Raw genomic sequence first — 26,323 nt, 5'->3', positions numbered from 1 at the left:
ACTACTTCCTGCTGTTGCCAAACACTGGACCCTATCAGATCTTTTTCCCTCCTCTCATTGGAAACTACTTCCAACCAGTTCAGACCAATACTTTCAGAATCCTGAGGGGAGTGAACAGGTGCCTAGTTCAACTCACGCTTGGCTATTTATCTACACACACACACACACACACAAAGATCGTTTGTCATCGTCGAGCTGTTTGTTTCAGGTCAGTAATACGGTGACTCTCTCTCTCTGTGTCGGTACAAAAATAAAACATTTATGTTTTTATCAAAATAGTTGTTATAATACTATACTAATATACTAATAATACTCGATTTCTCTTTCCCATCAAACACTCAGTGAGCATACGGCTCTGGTCAAAAGTAGTGTTACTGTATAGGGAATAGGGTGTCATTGAGATTACATCCATTGAGATTACACAGACATGTTATTTTGTAGCCAGTCCCTCCCACCCAAAACACCCAACAAATAACGTTGAAGAAAGGTTCTGAGAAGGATTCTAGAACGTTCCAGAGGAGGTTGTGAGAAGGATTCTAGAACGTTCCAGAGGAGGTTCTGAGAAGTATTCTAGAACGTTCCAGAGGAGGTTCTGCGAAGGATTCTAGAACGTTCCAGAGGAAGTTCTGAGGAGGACTCTAGAACGTTCCAGAGGAGGTTCTGAGGAGGATTCTAGAACATTCCAGAGCATTGCTGTAACATCTGATTGACAAAAAAGGGGAGTTATTGGGCAACACCATAAATAACACAACCAACTCTGATTGGCCAGTTAAGTCAGAAAAAGGTAGTAAAAAAAAAAAAAACAGGAAATAAAACAACGCTTTTCTGTGAGATCATCGTACAGGTATAGACAGACGGACGGAGGCTCAAAGAACATACTTCTTCCAGATATATGACCATAGAATATACACAGGTAGACTGAAGGAGAGAATACTGACGTTCTACTTTAAAAATAGCATTTAATACAACAATACTGCACTATGTAGTGGTGTGACCTTATCCATGGTTACAGTAGTAGAGGCCGTGTCAGCCCAGACAGAAAAACATAAGTATAGTAAAGGGAAGACAGTTTCACTGACTACATCTCCCAGAGTTCTTTGAGGCTTTTTCAAAATAAAATGTCCCCGTCATATAGGCTCCAGTTCTTGAAGTTCTGTTTCAAAATAGTAGTTTTAGAAATGTGGTTTATAGATTCACAAAAAGGTTCTGCATATTCCATACTGCTCAGTGTGTGTGTGTGTGAGATCTGAACTCTTATTGTGAAACATTTCCAGGGCTCCAGGTGACAGGTACCTCCATTGACACATAGAAGAATACCCCACCAGGTAACAGGAACTAAACAGTCAGATCGCTCCATAACCAGGTGAGTCTATTCTCTACGTAGGCAAGGACACAGAGTTGAATCTCTAGCGTACACTATACACGGTGTCCCATCCCATATGGGGTTTATCCGGGTAGGTACGACTCATATTACAAAACACACCAACTGTTGCTTTGGAGCACCTACAGATTGAACACTATGGAGTCTCCCAGGAGGACTGGGTAAGGTCAACATGTCAGAAATATGCCAAATTTGATTAATACTTTATTTTTTTATTATGCTTTAGATACAAAATGTAAAACATGTCAATAATTCTTCCTCCAAAAACAACCCGTCTATGGATACAATTTCCAGAAAATCAAATGTGGTTCTTTTTTTGTCCTGGTTTCATCTGGAATCACTCACAGGTAGGTTTATCCAGGTAGGCCCCTTCCAGGTAGGTTTATCCAGGTAGGTTTATCCAGGTAGGTTTATCCAGGTAGGCCCATTCCAGGTAGGTTTATCCAGGTAGGTTTATCCAGGTAGGCCCATTCCAGGTAGGTTTATCCAGGTAGGCCCATTCCAGGTAGGTTTATCCAGGTAGGCCCATTCCAGGTAGGTTTATCCAGGTAGGCCCATTCCAGGTAGGTTTATCCAAGTAGGTTTATCCAGGTAGGCCCATTCCAGGTAGGTTTATCCAGGTAGGTTTATCCAGGTAGGCCCATTCCAGGTAGGTTTATCCAGGTAGGCCCATTCAAGGTATGCCCATTCCAGGTAGGTTTATCCAGGTAGGCCCATTCCAGGTATGCCCATTCCAGGTAGGTTTATCCAGGTAGGCCCATTCCAGGTATGCCCATTCCAGGTAGGTTTATCCAGGTAGGCCCATTCCAGGTAGGTTTATCCAGGTAGGCCCATTCCAGGTAGGCTTATCCAGGTAGGCCCCTTCCAGGTAGGTTTATCCAGGTAGGTTTATCCAGGTAGGCCCATTCCAGGTAGGTTTATCCAGGTAGGCCCATTCCAGGTAGGTTTATCCAGGTAGGGCCATTCCGGGTAGGTTTATCCAGGTAGGCCCATTCCAGGTAGGTTTATCCAGGTAGGTTTATCCAGGTAGGCCCATTCCAGGTATGCCCATTCCAGGTAGGTTTATCCAGGTAGGCCCATTCCAGGTATGCCCATTCCAGGTAGGTTTATCCAGGTAGGCCCATTCCAGGTAGGTTTATCCAGGTAGACCCATTCCAGGAAGGCTTATCCAGGTAGTCCCATTCCAGGTAGGTTTATCCAGGTAGGCCCATTCCAGGTAGGTTTATCCAGGTAGGCCCATTCCAGGTAGGCCCCTTCCAGGTAGGTTTATCCAGGTAGGCCCATTCCAGGTAGGTTTATCCAGGTAGGCCCCTTCCAGGTAGGTTTATCCAGGTAGGTTTATCCAGGTAGGCCCATTCCAGGCAGGTTTATCCAGGTAGGCCCATTCCAGGTAGGCCCATTCCAGGCAGGTTTATCTAGCCTACAGGTATGTCTCTGTCCTCTGTCCCAAGTTAGATTTGTCCCAAGTATAGTCAAGACAATACAGAACCAAGGTAACCCAGACTCACCCCGGTAAGACCTTGTTCTGGTCCTGGTGTGGCCCGGGTCTCAGGACTTGTTGTCCCCAGCAGGGGCTGGTTGTTCCAGTGAAAGGTCTTCGTTCGACAGCCCTGTTTCTACAGCGAACACCAGGGACGCACTGCTCGTCACGGGCAGGAGTTCACCTAGAGAGAAGGGTGAGAGGGGAGAGGGGGGGATGTTTCTGTTTCTACAGCGAACACCAGGGACGCACTGCTCGTCACGGGCAGGAGTTCACCTAGAGAGAAGGGTGAGAGGGGAGAGGGGGGGATGCGAGGGAGAGGGGGGGCGCGAGGGAGAGGGGGGTGAGAGACGAGAGGGGGGGATGTGAGGGAGAGGGGGGTGAGAGCGAGGGGGGGATGCGAGGGCGAGGGGGGGATGCGAGGGAGAGGAGGATGAGAGACGAGAGGGCGGGATGCGAGGGAGAGGGGGATGCGAGGGAGAGGGGGAGATGCGAGGGAGAGGGGGGTGCGGGGGAGGGGGGGTGCGAGGGTGAGGGGGGGATGCGAGGGTGAGAGGGAGGGTGCGAGGGAGAGGGGGGGTGCGAGGGAGAGGGGGGGTGCGAGGGAGAGGGGGGATGCGAGGGTGAGGGGGGGATGCGAGGGAGAGGGGGGGTGCGAGGGAGAGGGGGGGTGCGAGGGAGAGGGGGGGTGCGAGGGAGAGGGGGGGTGCGAGGGAGAGGGGGGGATGCGAGGGTGAGGGGGGGATGCGAGGGAGAGGGGGGGTGCGAGGGAGAGGGGGGGTGCGAGGGAGAGGGGGGGATGCGAGGGAGAGGGGGGGTGCGAGGGAGAGGGGGGGTGCGAGGGAGAGGGGGGGTGCGAGGGTGAGGGGGGGATGCGAGGGTGAGGGGGGGATGCGAGGGAGAGGGGGGGTGCGAGGGAGAGTGCGAGGGTGAGGGGGGGTGCGAGGGTGAGGGGGGGATGCGAGGGTGAGGGGGGATGCGAGGGAGAGGGGGGGTGCGAGGGAGAGGGGGGGATGCGAGGGTGAGGGGGGATGCGAGGGAGAGGGGGGGTGCGAGGGAGAGGGGGGGATGCGAGGGTGAGGGGGGGATGCGAGGGAGAGGGGGGAGCGAGAGAGGGGGGGATGCGAGGGAGAGGGGGGGTGCGAGGGAGAGGGGGGGTGCGAGGGAGAGGGGGGGTGCGAGGGAGAGGGGGGATGCGAGGGTGAGGGGGGGATGCGAGGGTGAGGGGGGGATGCGAGGGAGAGGGGGGATGCGAGGGTGAGGGGGGGATGCGAGGGTGAGGGGGGGTGCGAGGGAGAGGGGGGGTGCGAGGGAGAGGGGGGGATGCGAGGGAGAGGGGGGGATGCGAGGGAGAGGGGGGGTGCGAGGGAGGGGGGGATGCGAGGGTGAGGGGGGGATGCGAGGGTGAGGGGGGGATGCGAGGGAGAGGGGGGGATGCGAGGGAGAGGGGGGGTGCGAGGGAGAGGGGGGGTGCGAGGGTGAGGGGGGGATGCGAGGGTGAGGGGGGGTGCGGGGAGAGGGGGGGATGCGAGGGAGAGGGGGGGTGCGAGGGAGAGGGGGGGTGCGAGGGAGAGGGGGGGATGCGAGGGTGAGGGGGGATGCGAGGGAGAGGGGGGGTGCGAGGGAGAGGGGGGGATGCGAGGGTGGGGGGGGTGCGAGGGAGAGGGGGGGTGCGAGGGAGAGGGGGATGCGAGGGTGAGGGGGGATGCGAGGGGGGGATGCGAGGGAGAGGGGGGGATGCGAGGGTGAGGGGGGATGCGAGGGAGAGGGGGGATGTGAGGGAGAGGGGGGGTGCGAGGGAGAGGGGGGTGCGAGGGAGAGGGGGGGTTGCGAGGGAGAGGGGGGGTGCGAGGGAGAGGGGGTGTGGGGGGAGAGTCTCACCTGTGTGTGGGGGTATCAGTAGTCTCACCTGTGTGGGTATCAGTAGTAACAGTAATGGGACTGTCCCTCAGAGGGTCTGGGTCGTGGTAATCTTGGGGTAGCCCCACCCTCCGCATCCCCGGGTCTAGAACCACCGACCCTCCCTCACTGAGGGTCCCGTCACTGGATCCCGCCGACACCACAGCCTCCAGGACCAGACCCTCCACCCCACCCACCATCTCATAGTCCAAGGGCAGGTCATCCAGACAGTCTGCATTTAACTGGAGAGGAGAGAGAGAGGGAGAGAAAGAGAGAGACGAGGGGGGATGAGAGGGAGACGGGGAGGGGATGAGAGACGGGGAGGGGATGAGAGACGGGGAGGGGATGAGAGACAGGGAGGGGATGAGAGACAGGGAGGGGATGAGCGTGACGGGGAGGGGATGAGAGAGATAGTGAGGAGAGGAAGAGGAGGAGAGAGCAGTGAAAGAGCAGAGAGAGAAACAGTTCAGTATATGTGGGTTCAGTTCAAACATATTCAATGGTGTTGGTGAGAGGGAGTCAAGTTTAGATTCATTTGAGTCCAGCGAGGGAGTCAAGTTTAGATTCATTTGAGTCCAGCGAGGGAGTCAAGTTTAGATTCATTTGAGTCCAGCGAGGGAGTCAAGTTTAGATTCATTTGAGTCCAGCGAGGGAGTCAAGTTTAGATTCATTTGAGTCAATTCAAATCTGATGGTGACCAACAGAAGAAAAAAAAGCAGCATTTGATTCATTTGAATGAGTGACTTTGATTCTGAAATGACTCACAGCAATGCCCAGGGCTTTGAGGATGTCTATCTTACACATGGGACAGGTCCTGTGATCCAGCAGCCAGGGGTCCACACAGTTCTTATGGAACAGATGTCTGAGAGGAGATAGAGGTTATAACATGTTTATAAAAAGGTCTATGACAGGTTATAACAGGTCTATAACATATAGAACAGATGTCTGAGAGGAGAAACGCAACCATGGCTTTTATAAAACAGTTCATAACGGGTCGGTAAGGGTTCATAACGGGTCGGTAACGGGTTCATAACGGGTCGGTAAGGGTTCATAACGGGTCGGAAACGCGTTCATAACGGGTCTGTAAGGGTTCATAACGGGTCGGTAAGGGTTCATAACGGGTCGGTAAGGGTTCATAACGGGTCGATAACGGGTCGGTAACGGGCTCATAACGGGTCGGTAACGGATTCATAACGGGTCGGTAACGCGTTCATAACGGGTCGGTAACGGGCTCATAACGGGTCGGTAACGGGCTCATAACGGGTCGGTAACGGGCTCATAACGGGTCGGTAACGGGCTCATAACGGGTCGGTAACGGGTTCATAACGGGTCGGTAAGGGTTCATAACGGGTCGGTAACGCGTTCATAACGGGTCGGTAACGCATTCATAACGGGTCGGTAACGCGTTCATAACGGGTCGATAACGCGTTCATAACGGGTTCATAACGGGTCGGTAACGCGTTCATAACGGGTTCATAACGGGTCGGCAACGGGTTCATAACGGGTCGGTAACGGGTTCATAACGGGTCGGTAACGCGTTCATAACGGGTCGGTAACACGTTCATAACGTGTCGGTAAGGGTTCATAACGGGTCGGTAACGGGTTCATAACGGGTCGGTAACGGGTTCATAACGGGTCGGTAAGTGTTCATAACGGGTCGGTAACGCGTTCATAACGGGTCGGTAACGCGTTCATAACGGGTCGGTAACGCGTTCATAACGGGTCGGTAACGCGTTCATAACGGGTCGGTAACGCGTTCATAACGGGTCGGTAACGCGTTCATAACGGGTTCATAACGGGTCGGTAACGCGTTCATAACGGGTCGGTAACGCGTTCATAACGGGTCGGTAACGCGTTCATAACGGGTCGGTAACGCGTTCATAACGGGTCGGTAACGGGTCGGTAACGCGTTCATAACGGGTCGGTAACGCGTTCATAACGGGTCGGTAACGCGTTCATAACGGGTCGGTAACGCGTTCATAGCGGGTCGGTAACGCGTTCGTAACGGGTCGGTAACGCGTTCATAACGGGTCGGTAACGCGTTCATAACGGGTCGGTAAGGGGTTCATAACGGGTCGGTAACGGGTTCATAACGGGTCGGTAACGCGTTCATAACGGGTCGGTAACGCGTTCATAACGGGTCGGTAACGCGTTCATAGCGGGTCGGTAACGCGTTCATAACGTGTCGGTAAGGGTTCATAACGGGTCGGTAAGGGTTCATAACGGGTCGGTAACACGTTCATAACGTGTCGGTAACGGGTTCATAACGGGTCGGTAACACGTTCATAACGGGTCGGTAACGCGTTCATAACAGGTGGTTTACGACACGAGTGCCAAGGTAGGTTTAGCAGCAGGGCAAGTGTTTATAAAAAAAGGTTTACAAATGTGTTATAATCAGGTGTAATAAAGTGGCAAGCCAGTCTCCTTTAACCTCGTTTACTTAACAAAATGGAGATATTAAAGGGCCAGTCTCCTTTGACCTCGTTTACCTCCTGATTGACTTAACAAAAAGGAGATATTAAAAGGGCCAGTCTCCTTTAACCTCGTTTACCTCCTGATTGACTTATCAAAAAGGAGATATTAAAGGGCCAGTCTCCTTTGACCTCGTTTACCTCCTGATTGACTTAACAAAAAAGGCACCTCTCAATAGGTGTTCCGGGGAGGCCGATGACATCACAGATTCCCGACGTGAAGTTTGCCTTTGTGTAAAAACAATATGTATTTTTCGTACAGGGTTCACCAACTGGCGGCCTGCGAATCAAATTTGGCCCACGTGTTTTATTTGCCCTCCCGACAAATTTCCCCGCAATTTTTTTTTTACAAATTTTAATTAATTTTTTTGTAGACATAAGACTGTAAAAACAACAGGAAATCAGCTCCAAGGGATTTTCGATTGAAGAAATCTGTTCCAACGCACAATAGATAGACGTGATCGTATACAAAATTAAGCTTTTGGATCGAAATAATTATGTTTTAGTGAAAACACATCTGTTTTGGGGGTGATTCTTGGGGTCAATTTGCAGTCCACAAATAATGTTCTGGACCCCGAGCTTCCGCTCAAGAGAGAAAGAAGAACATATTGAACCGTTTTTACAGTCTTATGTGCCCAGATGAATTCATGGAAACCATTTAGTTGTCTCTGCGTTTAAAGGAAGTCGCTAACTAGCTTTAGCACAAAATTGGGGCTCCCAAGTGGAGCAGCGGCCTAAGGCACTGCATCGGAGTGCTAGACGCATCACTACAGACCTTGGTTCGATTCCAAGCTGTATTAGAGCGGTCTAAGGCACTGCATCTCAGTGCTAGAGGCATCACTACAGACCCTGGTTTGATTCCAGGCTGTATTACAGCGGTCTAAGGCACTGCATCGGAGTGCTAGACGCATCACTACAGACCTTGGTTCGATTCCAGGCTGTATTACAGCGGTCTAAGGCACTGCATCGGAGTGCTAGATGCATCACTACAGACCTTGGTTTGATTCCAGGCTGTATTACAGCGGTCTAAAGCACTGCATCGGAGTGCTAGACGCATCACTACAGACGCTGGTTCGATTCCAGGCTGTATCACAAACGGCCGTGATTAGGAGTCCCACAGGGAGATGCACAATTGGCCCAGCGTCGTCTGGGTTTGGCCGGGGGTAGGCAGTCATTGTAAATAAGAATTAGTTCTTAACTGACTTGCCTAGTTAAATAAAAAATGACTTTTTTTAAACTATTGGATCTCAAAACTACCTCAACTTCCTTCATACTGGACACTGAATAAAGGCCTCGTTACCCTTTAGGTGTTTCTAACGGTCTTAGTTACCTGCAGGGTAGTATCCTGACCACGTCGTTTGGCTTGTAACCCTCAATACACACAGCACAGTTATCAAAGTCTGACTCCGTCTCCCCGTCTCCCTTCCTGATGGTCCTGACCTGCAGCTTACTGATGGCCTTCTTAGCTGCATCTCCCAGACGCCTCTGGAGAGAGGGGAGGGGAAACGAGAGAGAGGGGCGGGGGGTAGAGAGAGAGGGGAGAGGAAACGAGAGAGAGAGAGGCGGGGAAATGAGAGAGGGGGCAAGGGGAGAGAGAGAGAGGGGCGGGGAAACGAGAGAGAGAGAGGGGCGGGGAAACGAGAGAGAGAGGGGCGGGGAAACGAGAGAGAGAGGGCGCGGGGGGGAGAGAGGGGCGCGGGGGGGAGAGAGGGGCGCGGGGGGGAGAGAGGGGCGCGGGGGGGAGAGAGAGGGGCGCGGGGGGGAGAGAGAGGGGCGCGGGGGGGGAGAGAGAGGGGCGCGGGGGGAGAGAGAGGGGTGCGGGGGGGAGAGAGAGGGGTGCGGGGGGAGAGAGGGGGGTGCGGGGGGGAGAGAGAGGGGGGTGCGGGGGGGAGAGAGAGGGGGGTGCAGGGGGAGAGAGGGAGGGGCGGGGAAACGAGAGAGAGGGACGGGGAGAGAGAGAGAGGGGCGGGGAAACGAGAGAGAGGGGCGGGGAAACGAGAGAGGGGGCGGGGAAACGAGAGAGGGGGCGGGGAAACGAGAGAGTGGGCGGGGAAACGAGAGAGGGGGCGGGGAAACGAGATAGGGGCGGGGAAACGAGAGAGAGAGGGGGCGGGGAAACGAGGGGGCGGGGAAACAAGAGAGTGGGCGGGGAAACGAGAGAGAGAGGGGGGCGGCGAAACGAGAGGGGGCGGGGAAACGAGGGAAAGAGGGGCGGGGAAACGAGAGAGGGGGCGGGGAAACGAGAGAGAGAGGGGCGGGGAAACGAGAGAGAGAGGGGGCGGGGAAACGAGAGAGGGGGCGGGGAAACGAGAGAGGGGGCGGGGAAACGAGAGAGGGGGCGGGGAAACGAGAGAGGGGGCGGGGAAACGAGAGAGAGAGAGGCGGGGAAACGAGAGAGGGGGCGGGGAAACGAGAGAGGGGCGGGGAAACGAGAGAGGGGCGGGGAAACGAGAGAGGGGGCGGGGAAACGAGGGAAAGAGAGAGAGAGGGGCGGGGAAACGAGAGAGAGAGGGGCGGGGAAACGAGAGAGAGAGGGGCGGGGAAACAAGAGAGAGAGGGGCGGGGAAACGAGAGAGAGAGGGGCGGGGAAACGAGAGAGAGAGGGGCGGGGAAACGAGAGAGCGAGGGGCGGGGAAACGAGAGAGCGAGGGGCGGGGAAAAGAGAGAGAGAGGGGCGGGGAAACGAGAGAGAGAGAGAGAGAGAGAGGCGGGGAAACGAGAGAGAGAGAGAGAGGGGCGGGGAAACGAGAGAGAGAGAGAGAGGGGGCGGGGAAACGAGAGAGAGAGGGGCGGGGAAACGAGGGAGAGAGGGGCGGGGAAATGAGGGGTGGGGAAACGAGGGAGAGAGGGGCGGGGAAACGAGAGAGAGAGGGACGGGGAAACGAGAGAGAGAGGGACGGGGAAACGAGAGAGAGAGGGACGGGAAACGAGAGAGAGAGGGACGGAAAACGAGAGAGAGAGGGACGGAAAACGAGGGAGAGAGGGACGGGGAAACGAGGGAGAGAGGGACGGGGAAACGAGAGAGAGAGGGACGGGGAAACGAGAGAGAGAGAGAGAGAGAGAGGAGGGGGCGAGAGAGAGAAGTCTTACTAAATTTGCACACACTGTATATAGACTTTTTGTATTGTGTTATTGACTGTATGTTTGTTTATCCCGTGTGTAACTGTTGTTGTTGTTGTTTGTGTCACACCGCTTTGCTTTATCTTGGCCAGGTCGCCGTTGTAAATGAGAACTTGTTCTCAACTGGCCACCTGGTGAAAAAAAGGTGAAATTTAAAAAAAGGGCGTATTCACCGTGGAGTGTGTGAACTGGTGTCGTTCGCATCCCCGTCGTTTGTTTCATACGGATTGATTTGAGACATGTTAAAAATCAGCCAGCAGACATTAGCTTGGTAGAGAGTTAGCTAGATACATTTGCAAATTTCAAAATGTCATAAATACTGATTCTACCCCATCACAAAACACCTTGGCTAGATTTCGGTAGGGATAGAATTCGGTAGGGATGACTTGCTCATGAAAAAAAACTAAACTATTAGCTACAGGTTAATAGTTTTGGGTCAGGGTTAGGGTTAGGGTCAGGGTTATAGGGTCAGGGTTATAGAGTCAGGGTTATAGGGTTAGGGTCAGGGTTATAGGGTCAGGGTTATAGAGTCAGGGTTATAGGGTTAGGGTTATAGGGTCAGGGTTAGGGTTATGGTCAGGGTTATAGGGTCAGGGTTATAGAGTCAGGGTTATAGGGTTAGGGTCAGGGTTATAGGGTCAGGGTTAGGGTTAGGGTCAGGGTTATAGGGTCAGGGTTATACAGTCAGGGTTATAGGGTTAGGGTCAGGGTTATAGGGTCAGGGTTAGGGTTAGGGTCAGGGTTATAGGGTCAGGGTTATACAGTCAGGGTTATAGGGTTAGGGTCAGGGTTATAGGGTCAGGGTTAGGGTTAGGGTCAGGGTTATAGGTTAATAGTTTTGGGTCAGGGTTAGGGTCAGGGTTACAGGTTAATAGTTTTGGGTCAGGGTTAGGGTTAGGGTCAGGGTTAGGGTCACGGTTACAGGTTAATAGTTTTGGGTCAGGGTTAGGGTCAGGGTTACAGGTTAATAGTTTTGGGTCAGGGTTAGGGTCAGGGTTACAGGTTAATAGTTTTGGGTCAGGGTCAGGGTTAGGGTCAGGGTTACAGGTTAATAGTTTTGGGTCAGGGTCAACTCGGACTCTTTTGAGGGCGAAAGGGGGCTCAGTGGACGATGTAACCGTGGTAACATTTTCAAAACGTTAGGACGGCATATTGTAGCCGGACTTCTTTCTAGCTATCCCGTTCCCGTTTGCGAGTATTCACACAGATCAGTGCAGACGGCCGTCGCTATCTGACGTGAGACAGAAAATGGGGGTTAGTCCTTAAAAAGCTATAAACAAAACAGTGAAATATATGTCTGCAATAGGTTGTGGTCTTGTGTTAGTGAACTGCACCCTGGTTGCAGCAGTGTACGAGGATACTGTGTGTACCTGGTCGTGGTCTTGTGTTAGTGAACTGCACCCTGGTTGCAGCAGTGTACGAGGATACTGTGTGTACCTGGTCGTGGGCTCGTGTTAGTGAACTGCACCCTGGTTGCAGCAATGTACGAGGATACTGTGTGTACCTGGTCGTGGGCTCGTGTTAGTGAACTGCACCCTGGTTGCAGCAGTGTACGAGGATACTGTGTGTACCTGGTCGTGGTCTTGTGTTAGTGAACTGCACCCTGGTTGCAGCAGTGTATGAGGATACTGTGTGTACCTGGTCGTGGTCTTGTGTTAGTGAACTGCACCCTGGTTGCAGCAGTGTACGAGGATACTGTGTGTACCTGGTCGTGGTCTCGTGTTAGTGAACTGCACCCTGGTTGCAGCAGTGTACGAGGATACTGTGTGTACCTGGTCGTGGTCTTGTGTTAGTGAACTGCACCCTGGTTGCAGCAGTGTATGAGGATACTGTGTGTACCTGGTCGTGGTCTCGTGTTAGTGAACTGCACCCTGGTTGCAGCAGTGTACGAGGATACTGTGTGTACCTGGTCGTGGTCTTGTGTTAGTGAACTGCACCCTGGTTGCAGCAGTGTACGAGGATACTGTGTGTACCTGGTCGTGGTCTTGTGTTAGTGAACTGCACCCTGGTTCCAGCAGTGTACGAGGATACTGTGTGTACCTGGTCGTGGTCTTGTGTTAGTGAACTGCACCCTGGTTGCAGCAGTGTATGAGGATACTGTGTGTACCTGGTCGTGGTCTTGTGTTAGTGAACTGCACCCTGGTTGCAGCAGTGTACGAGGATACTGTGTGTACCTGGTCGTGGTCTTGTGTTAGTGAACTGCACCCTGGTTGCAGCAGTGTACGAGGATACTGTGTGTACCTGGTCGTGGTCTTGTGTTAGTGAACTGCACCCTGGTTGCAGCAGTGTACGAGGATACTGTGTGTACCTGGTCGTGGTCTTGTGTTAGTGAACTGCACCCTGGTTGCAGCAGTGTACGAGGATACTGTGTGTACCTGGTCGTGGTCTTGTGTTAGTGAACTGCACCCTGGTTGCAGCAGTGTACGAGGATACTGTGTGTACCTGGTCGTGGTCTTGTGTTAGTGAACTGCACCCTGGTTGCAGCAGTGTACGAGGATACTGTGTGTACCTGGTCGTGGTCTTGTGTTAGTGAACTGCACCCTGGTTGCAGCAGTGTATGAGGATACTGTGTGTACCTGGTCGTGGTCTTGTGTTAGTGAACTGCACCCTGGTTGCAGCAGTGTACGAGGATACTGTGTGTACCTGGTCGTGGTCTCGTGTTAGTGAACTGCACCCTGGTTGCAGCAGTGTACGAGGATACTGTGTGTACCTGGTCGTGGTCTTGTGTTAGTGAACTGCACCCTGGTTGCAGCAGTGTACGAGGATACTGTGTGTACCTGGTCGTGGTCTTGTGTTAGTGAACTGCACCCTGGTTGCAGCAGTGTACGAGGATACTGTGTGTACCTGGTCGTGGTCTTGTGTTAGTGAACTGCACCCTGGTTGCAGCAGTGTATGAGGATACTGTGTGTACCTGGTCGTGGTCTTGTGTTAGTGAACTGCACCCTGGTTGCAGCAGTGTATGAGGATACTGTGTGTACCTGGTCGTGGTCTTGTGTTAGTGAACTGCACCCTGGTTGCAGCAGTGTACGAGGATACTGTGTGTACGTGGTCGTGGTCTTGTGTTAGTGAACTGCACCCTGGTTGCAGCAGTGTACGAGGATACTGTGTGTACCTGGTCGTGGTCTTGTGTTAGTGAACTGCACCCTGGTTGCAGCAGTGTACGAGGATACTGTGTGTACGTGGTCGTGGTCTTGTGTTAGTGAACTGCACCCTGGTTGCAGCAGTGTATGAGGATACTGTGTGTACCTGGTCGTGGTCTTGTGTTAGTGAACTGCACCCTGGTTGCAGCAGTGTACGAGGATACTGTGTGTACCTGGTCGTGGGCTCGTGCATTGGCGCATCTGAACGTGTGTGTGTGTGTGTGTGCGCGCGTGTGTGTAGGGTTGTGACGGCCAAGGAATTTAGGATTTTTGGAGCCAAATGACCGCTGTCTCCATAATAACCGTTGAAATAGCAAACACACACATTTCTCCTCTCCTCCACTCGACTGCTGCCATCATTGTTGTTTACATGAACAGAACGGCGACCCCATTCAAGTCAATGATGTCATAATGGGTGGACTGGCAGCCATGGCGAGTGTAACCACAGGAGCATAGCAGGAAGTAAAAACAGGAAGTGTACCCATCAATGTGATCTGACATTTGTTAATTCAACTCAACTGACATTACAACAAAACAAAAAAAAAAAACATTCCACAGCATGAGCCACATCAGTTAACATCATTTGAATAAACCTTCTACATTACCATGGAAATGATTGCATCACAATACCAGGCAACCGTTGCATCCATGAATTTACCAGTCATATTACCAGGGTTACAGGTTCTATTCATTCTATTTACCAGTCATATTACCAGGGTTACAGGTTCTATTCATTCTATTTACCAGTCATATTACCAGGGTTAGTGGTTCTATTCATTCTATTTACCAGTCATATTACCAGGGTTAGAGGTTCTATTCATTCTGTTTGCCAGTCATATTACCAGGGTTAGAGGTTCTATTCATTCTATTTACCAGTCATATTACCAGGGTTACAGGTTCTATTCATTCTATTTACCAGTCATATTACCAGGGTTACAGGTTCTATTCATTCTATTTACCAGTCATATTACCAGGGTTACAGGTTCTATTCATTCTATTTACCAGTCATATTACCAGGGTTAGTGGTTCTATTCATTCTATTTACCAGTCATATTACCAGGGTTAGAGGTTCTATTCATTCTGTTTGCCAGTCATATTACCAGGGTTAGAGGTTCTATTCATTCTATTTACCAGTCATATTACCAGGGTTACAGGTTCTATTCATTCTATTTACCAGTCATATTACCAGGGTTAGAGGTTCTATTCATTCTATTTACCAGTCATATTACCAGGGTTAGAGGTTCTATTCATTCTATTTACCAGTCATATTACCTGGGTTAGAGGTTCTATTCATTATATTTACCAGTCATATTACCAGAGTTAGAGGTTCTATTCATTCTATTTACCAGTCATATTACCAGGGTTAGAGGTTATATTCATTCTATTTACCAGGGTTAGAGGTTCTATTCATTCTATTTACCAGTCATATTACCAGGGTTACAGGTTCTATTCATTCTATTTACCAGTCATGTTACCAGGGTTAGAGGTTATATTCATTCTATTTACCAGGGTTAGAGGTTCTATTCATTCTATTTACCAGTCATATTACCAGGGTTACAGGTTCTATTCATTCTATTTACCAGTCATATTACCAGGGTTAGAGGTTCTATTCATTCTATTTACCAGTCATTTGACCAAGGTTAGAGGTTCCAAGCCTGTTCTATTCATTATGTGTGCTGCTGCATTGTGGGGGAAGTTGCCTCTGCCTCAACACCTTGCTTGTTTCTTCAAGAACAAATTAAGTTTAATGTCGTTGTTAAGTGTCAGAAACAGCCCAAATGACCAGCCATCCCTTCTTCGTGACCGTCTTCATCTATAACCATCGGTTCTAGGGTCCCAGCCCTGTGTGTACCTGGTTGGATCTAGGGTCATTGTGCCAGCCCTGTGTGTACCTGGTTGGATCTAGGGTCATTGTGCCAGCCCTGTGTGTACCTGGTTGGATCTAGGGTCATTGTGCCAGCCCTGTGTGTACCTGGTTGGATCTAAGGTCATTGTGCCAGCCCTGTGTGTACCTGGTAGCGGTCTCGTGCGTTGTGCCAGCCCTGTGTGTACCTGGTAGCGGTCTCTAGGGTCATTGTGCCAGCCCTGTGTGTACCTGGTAGAGGTCTCTAGGGTCATTGTGCCAGCCCTGTGTGTACCTGGTAGCGGTCTCTAGGGTCATTGTGCCAGCCCTGTGTGTACCTGGTAGCGGTCTCGTGCGTTGTGCCAGCCCTGTGTGTACCTGGTAGCGGTCTCGTGTGTTGTGCCAGCCCTGTGTGTACCTGGTAGCGGTCTTGTGCGTTGTGCCAGCCCTGTGTGTACCTGGTAGCGGTCTCGTGCGTTGGCGTATCTGAACCTCTGTATATAGTAGAAGACGAGCCAGGCCAGAGAGATGATCATCAGGATGATGAAGGAGATGGAGACGAACACCACCGATGTCCTGCTCACGTACTTCTGGAGGTTACGCGTTCCTATGGTGATGTGCATGGTTACCGTGACGTTCCGCTCCAGCAGAGCAGCGACTTCACGACCTTTAGGCTCGGGGATCATGATGGCGACCACGTCACCCATACCTGAGAAGGGAGGGAGGGGAGATTTTAGGACAGGAATACAAATAAAACAGACTCCCTGTGTGTGTGTGTGTGTGTGTGTGTGTGTGTCTTCACTGCTCAGCAGAAGAAGCCTTGTTGCTGTCTGGGACCGGACTCGTCTCCTGTGGCAGAATTTAGAACCTCCACATAGATTCTAAGAACACTGGGACTGTAAACAGAACTCCTGAGTGTTCCATCCTAACATAAACACCAGGTACACGTTAAGTCCCTTGATACCAATCAACGGTACAGGCTGGTGGAGATGGTGCGGGGATTGTTTTCCTGCCTCATGTTAGGTCCCTGTGTGTGTGTGTGTGTGTGTGTGTGTGTGTGTGTGTGTGTGTGTGTGTGTGTGTGTGTGTGTGTGTGTGTGTGTGTGTGTGTGTGTGTGTGTGTGTGTGTGTGTGTGTGTGTGTGTGTGTGTGTGTGTGTGTGTGTGTGTGTGTGTGTGTGTGTGTGTGTGTGTGTGTGTGTGTGTGTGTGAGAGAGAGATGGACATGTATTCAGACCCCTCTACTTTTCCCACATTTTGTTACGTTACAGCCTTATTCTAAAATGGATTAAAGCATACTTTTTTTACTCATCAATCTACACAATACGCCATAATAAAGGACAAAGCAGAAACAGGTTAAGAAGTTTTTGCAAATTCATTTAAAAAATAATGGAAATATCACATTTACACAAGTATTCAGACCCTTTACTCAGTACTTTGTTGAAGTACCTTTGGCAGCGATTACAGCCTCGAGTCTTCTTGGGTATAATTCTACAAGCTTGGCACACCTGTATTTGTGGAGTTTCTCCCATTCTCCTCTGCAGATCCTCTCAAGCTCTGACAGGTTGGATGGGGAGCGTCGCTGCACAACTAATTTAAGGTCTCTCCAGACATGTTCGATCAGGGTTCAAGTCCGGGCTCTGGCTGGGCCACTCAATATTAAGAAGGTGTTCTTAATGCGTTTTGATGTTTTGTCTGTAGGCTCCGTCTACTACGAGCTCAATCAACTGTAGTATTGCATTTCAGTTCTCCTGACTCAAATTTCATTCATTGTCTCCTCACAGAGGGAATACTGTAGTTTGCACGGCTCTTTCTCTCCCATCACTTCCTCATTGTTTACATAAACAACAGCCATCTAGTTTCTCCAGTCTGATCAAACTGATAGTGGCCTGATCAACTGTTAGTGGCCTGATCAACTGATAGTGATCAACTGATAGTGGCCTGATCAACTGATAGTGGCCTGATCAAACTAGAAAAAAAAATGAAAAAAACATTTAAAAATATTTTTCTGAGTTCATTTAAGGAAAATCAGTCAATTTAAAATAAAATCATTAGGTCATAAATCGATGGATTTCACATGACTGGACATACAGATATGAATCCGTTGGTCACAGATATTAAAAAAATATATATCTAACAAAAAAATTGCCTTACAGCGGGCCTCAGGATCACGTCACTGTATTTTTGTGCATTCAAATTGCCATCGATAAAATGCTTTTGGGTTTGTTGACTGTAGTTTATGCCTGTCCATTACCAATACCCCACCGCCTCGTTGACATCAGCAAACCGCTCGCCCACACCACACCATACACGCTGTCTGACCGCTACAGTTGAAACCGGGACTCATCCGTGAAGAGCAAACTTCTCCAGCGTGCCAGCGGCCATCGAAGGTGAACATTTTCCCACTGAAGTCGGTCACGACGCCGAACTGCAGTCAGGTCAAGACCCTGGTAAGGACCACGAGCAAACCCAGTTTCATCACCTGTCTGGTCTCAGAAGATCCCGCAGGTGAAGAAGCCGGATGCGGAGGTCCTGGGTTGTCATGGTCACACGTGGTCCACGGTTGAGGCCGGTTGGACGTACTGCCAAATTCTCTAAAAACGACTTAAGGTAATGCTAATTTCTATACCATCTCTGGCAACAGCTCTGGTGGACATTCCTGCAGTCAGCATGCCAATTTCACGCTCCCTCAAAACTTGAGACATCGGTACATTTTAGTTGTCATTTATTGTCTCCAGCACAAGGTGCACCTGTGTAATGATCATGCTGATTAATCAGATTCTTGATATGCCACACCTGTCAGGTGGATGGATTATCTTGACAAAGGAGAAATACTCACAACAGGGATGTAAACAAATTTGTGCACAAAATTTGGGAGAAACAAGCTTTTTCTGAGTATGGAACATTTCTGTAATCTTTCATGTCAGCTCATTAAACATGGGACCAACACTTTACGTTGTGTTTATATATATTTTTTGTGTGTAGGGTAGCGGTTAGAATGTTGCCTCATCAGCAGAGGTTAGAATGTTACCTCATCAGCAAAGAGGTTAGAATATTACCTCATCAGCATAGAGGTTAGAATGTTACCTTATCAGCATAGAGGTTAGAATGTTACCTCATCAGCATAGAGGTTAGAATGTTACCTCAGCAGCATAGAGGTTAGAATGTTACCTCATCAGCATAGAGGTTAGAATGTTACCTCATCAGCATAGAGGTTAGAATGTTACCTCATCAGCATAGAGGTTAGAATGTTACCTCATCAGCAAACAGGTTAGAATGTTACCTCATCAGCATAGAGGTTAGAATGTTACCTCATCAGCATAGAGGTTAGAATGTTACCTCATCAGCATAGAGGTTAGAATGTTACCTCATCAGCATAGAGGTTAGAATGTTACCTCATCAGCATAGAGGTTAGAATGTTACCTCATCAGTATAGAGGTTAGAATGTTACCTCATCAGCATAGCGGTTAGAATGTTACCTCATCAGCATAGCTGGTATTTATAGGGTAGAGGTTAGAATGTTACCTCAGCAGCATAGAGGTTAGAACGTTACCTCATCAGCATAGAGGTTAGAATGTTACCTCATCAGCATAGAGGTTAGAATGTTACCTCATCAGCATAGAGGTTTGAATGTTACCTCAGCAGCATAGAGGTTAGAATGTTACCTCATCAGCATAGAGGTTAGAATGTTACCTCATCAGCATAGAGGTTAGAATGTTACCTCATCAGCATAGAGGTTAGAATGTTACCTCATCAGCATAGAGGTTAGAATGTTACCTCATCAGCATAGAGGTTAGAATGTTACCTCATCAGCATAGAGGTTAGAACGTTACCTCATCAGCATAGAGGTTAGAACGTTACCTCATCAGCATAGAGGTTAGAACGTTACCTCATCAGCATAGAGGTTAGAACGTTACCTCATCAGCATAGCTGGTATTTATAGCGTAGAGGTTAGAATGTTACCTCATCAGCATAGAGGTTAGAACATTACCTCATCAGCATAGAGGTTAGAATGTTACCTCATCAGCATAGAGGTTAGAATGTTACCTCATCAGCATAGAGGTTAGAATGTTACCTCATCAGCATAGAGGTTAGAATGTTACCTCATCAGCATAGAGGTTAGAATGTTACCTCATCAGCAAACAGGTTAGAATGTTACCTCATCAGCATAGAGGTTAGGATGTTACCTCATCAGCATAGAGGTTAGAATGTTACCTCATCAGCATAGAGGTTAGAATGTTACCTCATCAGCATAGAGGTTAGAATGTTACCTCATCAGCATAGAGGTTAGAATGTTACCTCATCAGCATAGAGGTTAGAATGTTACCTCATCAGCATAGCGGTTAGAATGTTACCTCATCAGCATAGCTGGTATTTATAGGGTAGAGGTTGGAATGTTACCTCATCAGCATAGAGGTTAGAATGTTACCTCATCAGCATAGAGGTTAGAATGTTACCTCATCAGCAAACAGGTTAGAATGTTACCTCATCAGCATAGAGGTTAGAATGTTACCTCATCAGCATAGAGGTTAGAATGTTACCTCATCAGCATAGAGGTTAGAATGTTACCTCATCAGCATAGAGGTTAGAATGTTACCTCATCAGCATAGAGGTTAGAATGTTACCTCATCAGCATAGAGGTTAGAATGTTACCTCATCAGCATAGCGGTTAGAATGTTACCTCATCAGCATAGCTGGTATTTATAGGGTAGAGGTTGGAATGTTACCTCAGCAGCATAGAGGTTAGAATGTTACCTCATCAGCATAGAGGTTAGAATGTTACCTCATCAGCATAGAGGTTAGAATGTTACCTCATCAGCATAGCGGTTAGAATGTTACCTCATCAGCATAGCTGGTATTTATAGGGTAGAGGTTGGAATGTTACCTCAGCAGCATAGAGGTTAGAATGTTACCTCATCAGCATAGAGGTTAGAATGTTACCTCATCAGCATAGAGGTTTGAATGTTACCTCAGCAGCATAGAGGTTAGAATGTTACCTCATCAGCATAGAGGTTAGAATGTTACCTCATCAGCATAGAGGTTAGAATGTTACCTCATCAGCATAGAGGTTAGAATGTTACCTCATCAGCATAGAGGTCAGAATGTTACCTCATCAGCATAGAGGTTAGAATGTTACCTCATCAGCATAGAGGTTAGAACGTTACCTCATCAGCATAGAGGTTAGAACGTTACCTCATCAGCATAGAGGTTAGAACGTTACCTCATCAGCATAGAGGTTAGAACGTTACCTCATCAGCATAGCTGGTATTTATAGCGTAGAGGTTAGAATGTTACCTCATCAGCATAGAGGTTAGAACATTACCTCATCAGCATAGAGGTTAGAATGTTACCTCATCAGCATAGAGGTTAGAATGTTACCTCATCAGCATAGCTGGTATTTATAGGGTAGAGGTTAGAATGTTACCTCATCAGCATAGAGGTTAGAATGTTACCTCATCAGCATAGAGGTTAGAATGTTACCTCAGCAGGATTAGCATCCAGTCTCTCCTCATCTTTACCATTAGCAAACATGCAGAATGCCATTCACCAATTAACTTCAGCCTATGAGCACGGCACAGTAGGAACATTCCAGAACGCTCGCCGATTAACCTAGGGGCTCAATTACGCAATAATCCCTCCCCTTTCTGTCAACCAATGGGAATACATCTAGGGGAGTATTTACTCATCCCTTGTCTGTCACTTTATGTTTTGCTGCAACAGTCTTCCAATGAACTTTCACCTTCCCACCACCAGCATGATAACCTGAAAGGCCGTCATGGGAACCCCGTTCTCCCAGCCGGGGTGGTTCCCGAGGCCAGCTGCCCAGCATAGGGCAACCTGTCATCAACATCTGTCTCTGAGGAGCATTCCTCAGAGACAAAACCCGACCCCCAAAACTATTCCATAAACGTCCATATTTTACTTAGTCTGCTATCATTCAGTTAAGCCTGTACTCGATTGAACTGCATGGTGGGGTCTCTACCCCCTATACTATACCCACTGCATGGTGGGGTCTCTACCCCTATACTATACACACTGCATGGTGGGGTCTCTACCCCTATACTATACCCACTGCATGGTGGGGTCTCTACCCCTATACTATACCCACTGCATGGTGGGGTCTCTACCCCTATACTATACCCACTGCATGGTGGGGTCTCTACCCCTATACTATACCCACTGCATGGTGGGGTCTCTACCCCTATACTATACACACTGCATGGTGGGTGGGGTCTCTACCCCTATACTATACACACTGCATGGTGGGGTCTCTACCCCTATACTATACACACTGCATGGTCACTGCATGGTGGGGTCTCTACCCCTATACTATACACACTGTGGGGTGGGGTCTCTACCCCCTATACTATACACACTGCATGGTGGGGTCTCTACCCCTATACTATACCCACTGCATCATGGGGTCTCTACCCCCTATACTATACACACTGCATGGTGGGGTCTCTACCCCCTATACTATACACACTGCATGGTGGGGTCTCTACCCCTATACTATACACACTGTGGGGTGGGGTCTCTACCCCCTATACTATACACACTGCATGGTGGGGTCTCTACCTCTATACTATACCCACTGCATGGTGGGGTCTCTACCCCTATACTATACCCACTGCATGGTGGGGTCTCTACCCCCTATACTATACACACTGCATGGTGGGGACTCTACCCCCTATACTATACACACTGCATGGTGGGGTCTCTACCCCTATACTATACCCACTGCATGGTGGGGTCTCTACCCCCTATACTATACACACTGCATGGTGGGGTCTCTACCCCCTATACTATACACACTGCATGGTGGGGTCTCTACCCCCTATACTATACCCACTGCATGGTGGGGTCTCTATCCCCCTATACTATACACACTGCATGGTGGGGTCTCTATCCCACTATACTATACACACTGCATGGTGGGGTCTCTACCCTTATACTATACACACTGCATGGTGGGGTCTCTACCCCCTATACTATACCCACTGCATGGTGGGGTCTCTATCCCCCTATACTATACCCACTGCATGGTGGGGTCTCTATCCCACTATACTATACCCACTGCATGGTGGGGTCTCTACCCCTATACTATACACACTGCATGGTGGGGTCTCTATCCCCCTATACTATACCCACTGCATGGTGGGGTCTCTACCCCCTATACTATACCCACTGCATGGTGGGGTCTCTACCCCCTATACTATACCCACTGCATGGTGGAGTCTCTACCCCCTATACTATACCCAGTGCATGGTGGGGTCTCTACCCCCTATACTATACTATACCCACTGCATGGTGGGGTCTCTCTACCCCCTATACTATACTATACCCACTGCATGGTGGAGTCTCTCTACCCACTATACTATACACACTGCATGGTGGGGTCTCTACCCCCTATACTATACCCACTGCATGGTGGGGTCTCTACCCCCTATACTATACCCACTGCATGGTGGGGTCTCTATCCCACTATACTATACACACTGCATGGTGGGGTCTCTCTACCCCCTATACTATACTATACCCACTGCATGGTGGAGTCTCTCTACCCCTATACTATACACACTGCATGATGGGGTCTCTACCCCCTATACTATACACACTGCATGGTGGGGTCTCTACCCCTATACTATACACACTGCATGGTGGGGTCTCTACCCCTATACTATACACACTGCATGGTGGGGTCTCTACCCCTATACTATACACACTGCATGGTGGGGTCTCTACCCCTATACTATACACACTGCATGGTGGGGTCTCTACCCCTATACTATACACACTGCATGGTGGAGTCTCTACCCCCCTATACTATACCCACTGCATGATGGGGTCTCTCTACCCCCTATACTATACACACTGCATGGTGGGGTCTCTATCCCTATACTATACCCACTGCATGGTGGGGTCTCTCTACCCCCTTTTATACCCACTGCATGGTGGGGTCTCTACCCCTATACTATACACACTGCATGATGGGGTCTCTACCCCTATACTATACACACTGCATGATGGGTTCTCTACCCCTATACTATACACACTGCATGGTGGGGTCTCTACCCCCTATACTATACACACTGCATGGTGGGGTCTCTACCCCCTATACTATACACACTGCATGGTGGGGTCTCTACCCCCCTATACTATACCCACTGCATGATGGGGTCTCTCTACCCCCTATACTATACACACTGCATGGTGGGGTCTCTATCCCTATACTATACCCACTGCATGGTGGGGTCTCTCTACCCCCTTTTATACCCACTGCATGGTGGGGTCTCTACCCCTATACTATACACACTGCATGATGGGGTCTCTACCCCTATACTATACACACTGCATGATGGGTTATCTACCCCTATACTATACACACTGCATGGTGGGGTCTCTACCCCCTATACTATACACACTGCATGGTGGGGTCTCTACCCCCTATACTATACACACTGCATGGTGGGGTCTCTACCCCCTATACTATACACACTGCATGGTGGGGTCTCTATCCCCTATTCATAATTATACATAGCTACATACACACAAGACTTACAAGATAGACATAACACCTACGCCCTGGATGATCGCAGTAAACAAGTCATCTATGCATAACAACTCCCCACCCTGTGTGACCCGATACATCATATGACGATCTGGCCTGCTAGTCCATACCTGAATGTGGCATGGTGATTGTATCATTGGAGTTGCTGGATCCAACGTTGAATATAACGATGGCCGAGGCGTTTTGGCTCGCTGCGTGTCTTATCTTATCTTTAAATGTGCAGTTTCCCCTGGCAATCAGGGCTATCCACGCACTGCCTTGGACCGGAACAGCGAACCGGGTACCGGGATCACAGGCTTGTCTATCCTGAGAGAGAGAAGGAAGTACCACGACTCCTTTTGCGTCGCGTTTAAGCGAGTGTTCCCCGTATCGACCGTATTCTGCTTTCTCCGTCCGGACTTCAGAGGTGACCGGGTCTATGTAGGTGATATTAACGAAAGCGGTGTACCACTCCTCTCTCTCGGCGACGGTAAAGTCCAAACAGAGGAGGTGAACGAAACAAAACGACAGGAGCCATGTAGACAGGGCTAAACTGCGGCAGGCCTGCATCAACGACATGATCATTACTATCTGGGTTTATTATGATCTCTGTCTGCAGTACCGTCCACACCTACAACTAGATACTGTTAGTTAGTTACGCCATAAGGAACGGGTTGTTTTCCATCCACCCCCCGGTCTCTCTCTCTCTCTCTCTCTCTCTCTCTCTGTATGTAAACACACCTCCTCCTCTACTAGCTACTTAATGTAGGATTGCAGAAAGCCGAAGGGGAAAAAAACACACACTTCCTTTTTCAAAACCTCAAATCAACAAAACAACAAAAGGTTGTTTCCAAGCTACCGCGAGGAAACGGTAACCAGCGACCATGTGGACACTGCAAAGACATTATAAAGTTAGTTTGGTTATAAACGTTAATGGGTCCACGAAGTGTTTCTCCCTTTTGTCAACTTTCAGAATAAAAGTCCCTTCCTGTATACTTCGTAAATGAATCATTAGGGCGAAAATTATAAAAAAATGTGCACAATTGTCGATATATTTTGTACTAGTTATCATACAAAGAATAATTTAAAGTATTTCTAAGATGTAATTTTGTACATTTATTTTAAACCTAAATGGTCAACGGTTTTTTGTTTGTTGTAATGTGTACTCCTATAATATAATACAACATGATCTGTACATTGTGTTACAGTAAAAACAGTCCCCGTCCTCAAAAACAAATAATGACATTTATAGTACAATTGACGTCACTAGACCCGGGCTTTCGGGGTTTTTACAGGCATGCTGGGAATTAATTTTTTGTATCAGCCCCGGAGCCTTTTGCCCTACTGGGAGGACGTAAAACAAACTAGGCTACGCTGCATTGCACACCGCGATGAATACTCCCAATCACGAGCCATGGCATTTTTCAGTGCTGCCTTTAACCAACATGTCTGTGGGACCCCAGTGGCTGCACTACAGGTGGAGATGGAGATGGAGGGTGGAGATGGAGATGGAGGGAAGTGCCATTGCAGACTAGGAGAAAGCAGCTTGCAATGAATTCATTGGGTCGACCTAAAGGGACACGGGGTTATCTCATCCTTGCGAAAAGGGATTTTACAGGCATGCTGGGAACATTGAGCGAAGACAGAACACAAACTTTTGGGTGGGTGGGGTAAAACCAAGGAGATGGGACTGCATGGAAGGGAGTTTAGTCCAATGGTAGCTGTTCCTGTAAATCCACCCACTGGCTCCTCCCACCTCCAGTAGAGGATCTGGAAATATTGGAGAGACAACAGAAAGATAGGGAGGGTGTTGATCCATCTGGAGAGACTACAGAAAGATAGGGAGGGTGTTGATCCATCTGATTGGAGAGACTAGGAAAAGATAGGGAGGGTGTTGATCCATCTGATTGGAGAGACTAGGAAAAGATAGGGAGGGTGTTGATCCATCTGATTGGAGAGACTAGGAAAAGATAGGGAGAGTGTTGATCCATCTGATTGGAGAGACTAGGGACAGATAGGGAGGGTGTTGATCCATCTGATTGGAGAGACTATGGAAATATAGGGAGGGTCATCTGATTGGAGAGACTAGGAAAAGATAGGGAGGGTATTGATCCATCTGATTGGAGAGACTAGGGACAGATAGGGAGGGTGTTGATCTATCTGATTAGAGAGACTATGGAAATATAGGGAGGGTGTTGATCCATCTGATTGGAGAGACTAGGGGAAGATAGGGAGGGTGTTGATCCATCTGATTGGAGAGACTAGGGACAGATAGGGAGGGTGTTGATCCATCTGATTGGAGAGACTAGGGACAGATAGGGAAGGTATGGATCCATCTGTTTGGAGAGACTAGGGACAGATAGGGAGGGTGTTGATCCATCTGTTTGGAGAGACTAGGGACAGATAGGGAGGGTGTTGATCCATCTGATTGGAGAGACT

The 26,323-nt window shown here is 49.3% G+C and overlaps 2 protein-coding genes across 3 annotated transcripts in view; one reads left to right on the top strand and one right to left on the bottom strand.

The window, feature by feature from the left end:
• The window catches only part of LOC139415792 (galactose-specific lectin nattectin-like), a 1,187,935-nt gene that overhangs the window by 466,869 nt on the left and 694,743 nt on the right, over positions 1-26,323 (top strand). The window lies entirely within an intron of this gene.
• LOC139415781 (ring finger protein 150b) lies at positions 1,578-24,768 on the bottom strand. The gene is made up of 6 exons (XM_071163869.1): positions 24,016-24,768; positions 15,793-16,043; positions 8,562-8,716; positions 5,526-5,622; positions 4,771-5,002; positions 1,578-3,045 (listed from the first exon to the last, which is right to left on the bottom strand). The coding sequence occupies exons 1-6, from the start codon at positions 24,467-24,469 to the stop codon at positions 2,930-2,932; spliced, it is 1,305 nt and encodes a 434-aa protein (XP_071019970.1). The 5' UTR covers positions 24,470-24,768; the 3' UTR covers positions 1,578-2,929.

This window comes from Oncorhynchus clarkii, chromosome 9 (assembly GCF_045791955.1).
Source record: "Oncorhynchus clarkii lewisi isolate Uvic-CL-2024 chromosome 9, UVic_Ocla_1.0, whole genome shotgun sequence".
In the NCBI taxonomy this organism is placed as follows: Eukaryota; Metazoa; Chordata; class Actinopteri; order Salmoniformes; family Salmonidae; genus Oncorhynchus; species Oncorhynchus clarkii.
This window is presented reverse-complemented; position numbering and strand designations above follow the sequence as displayed.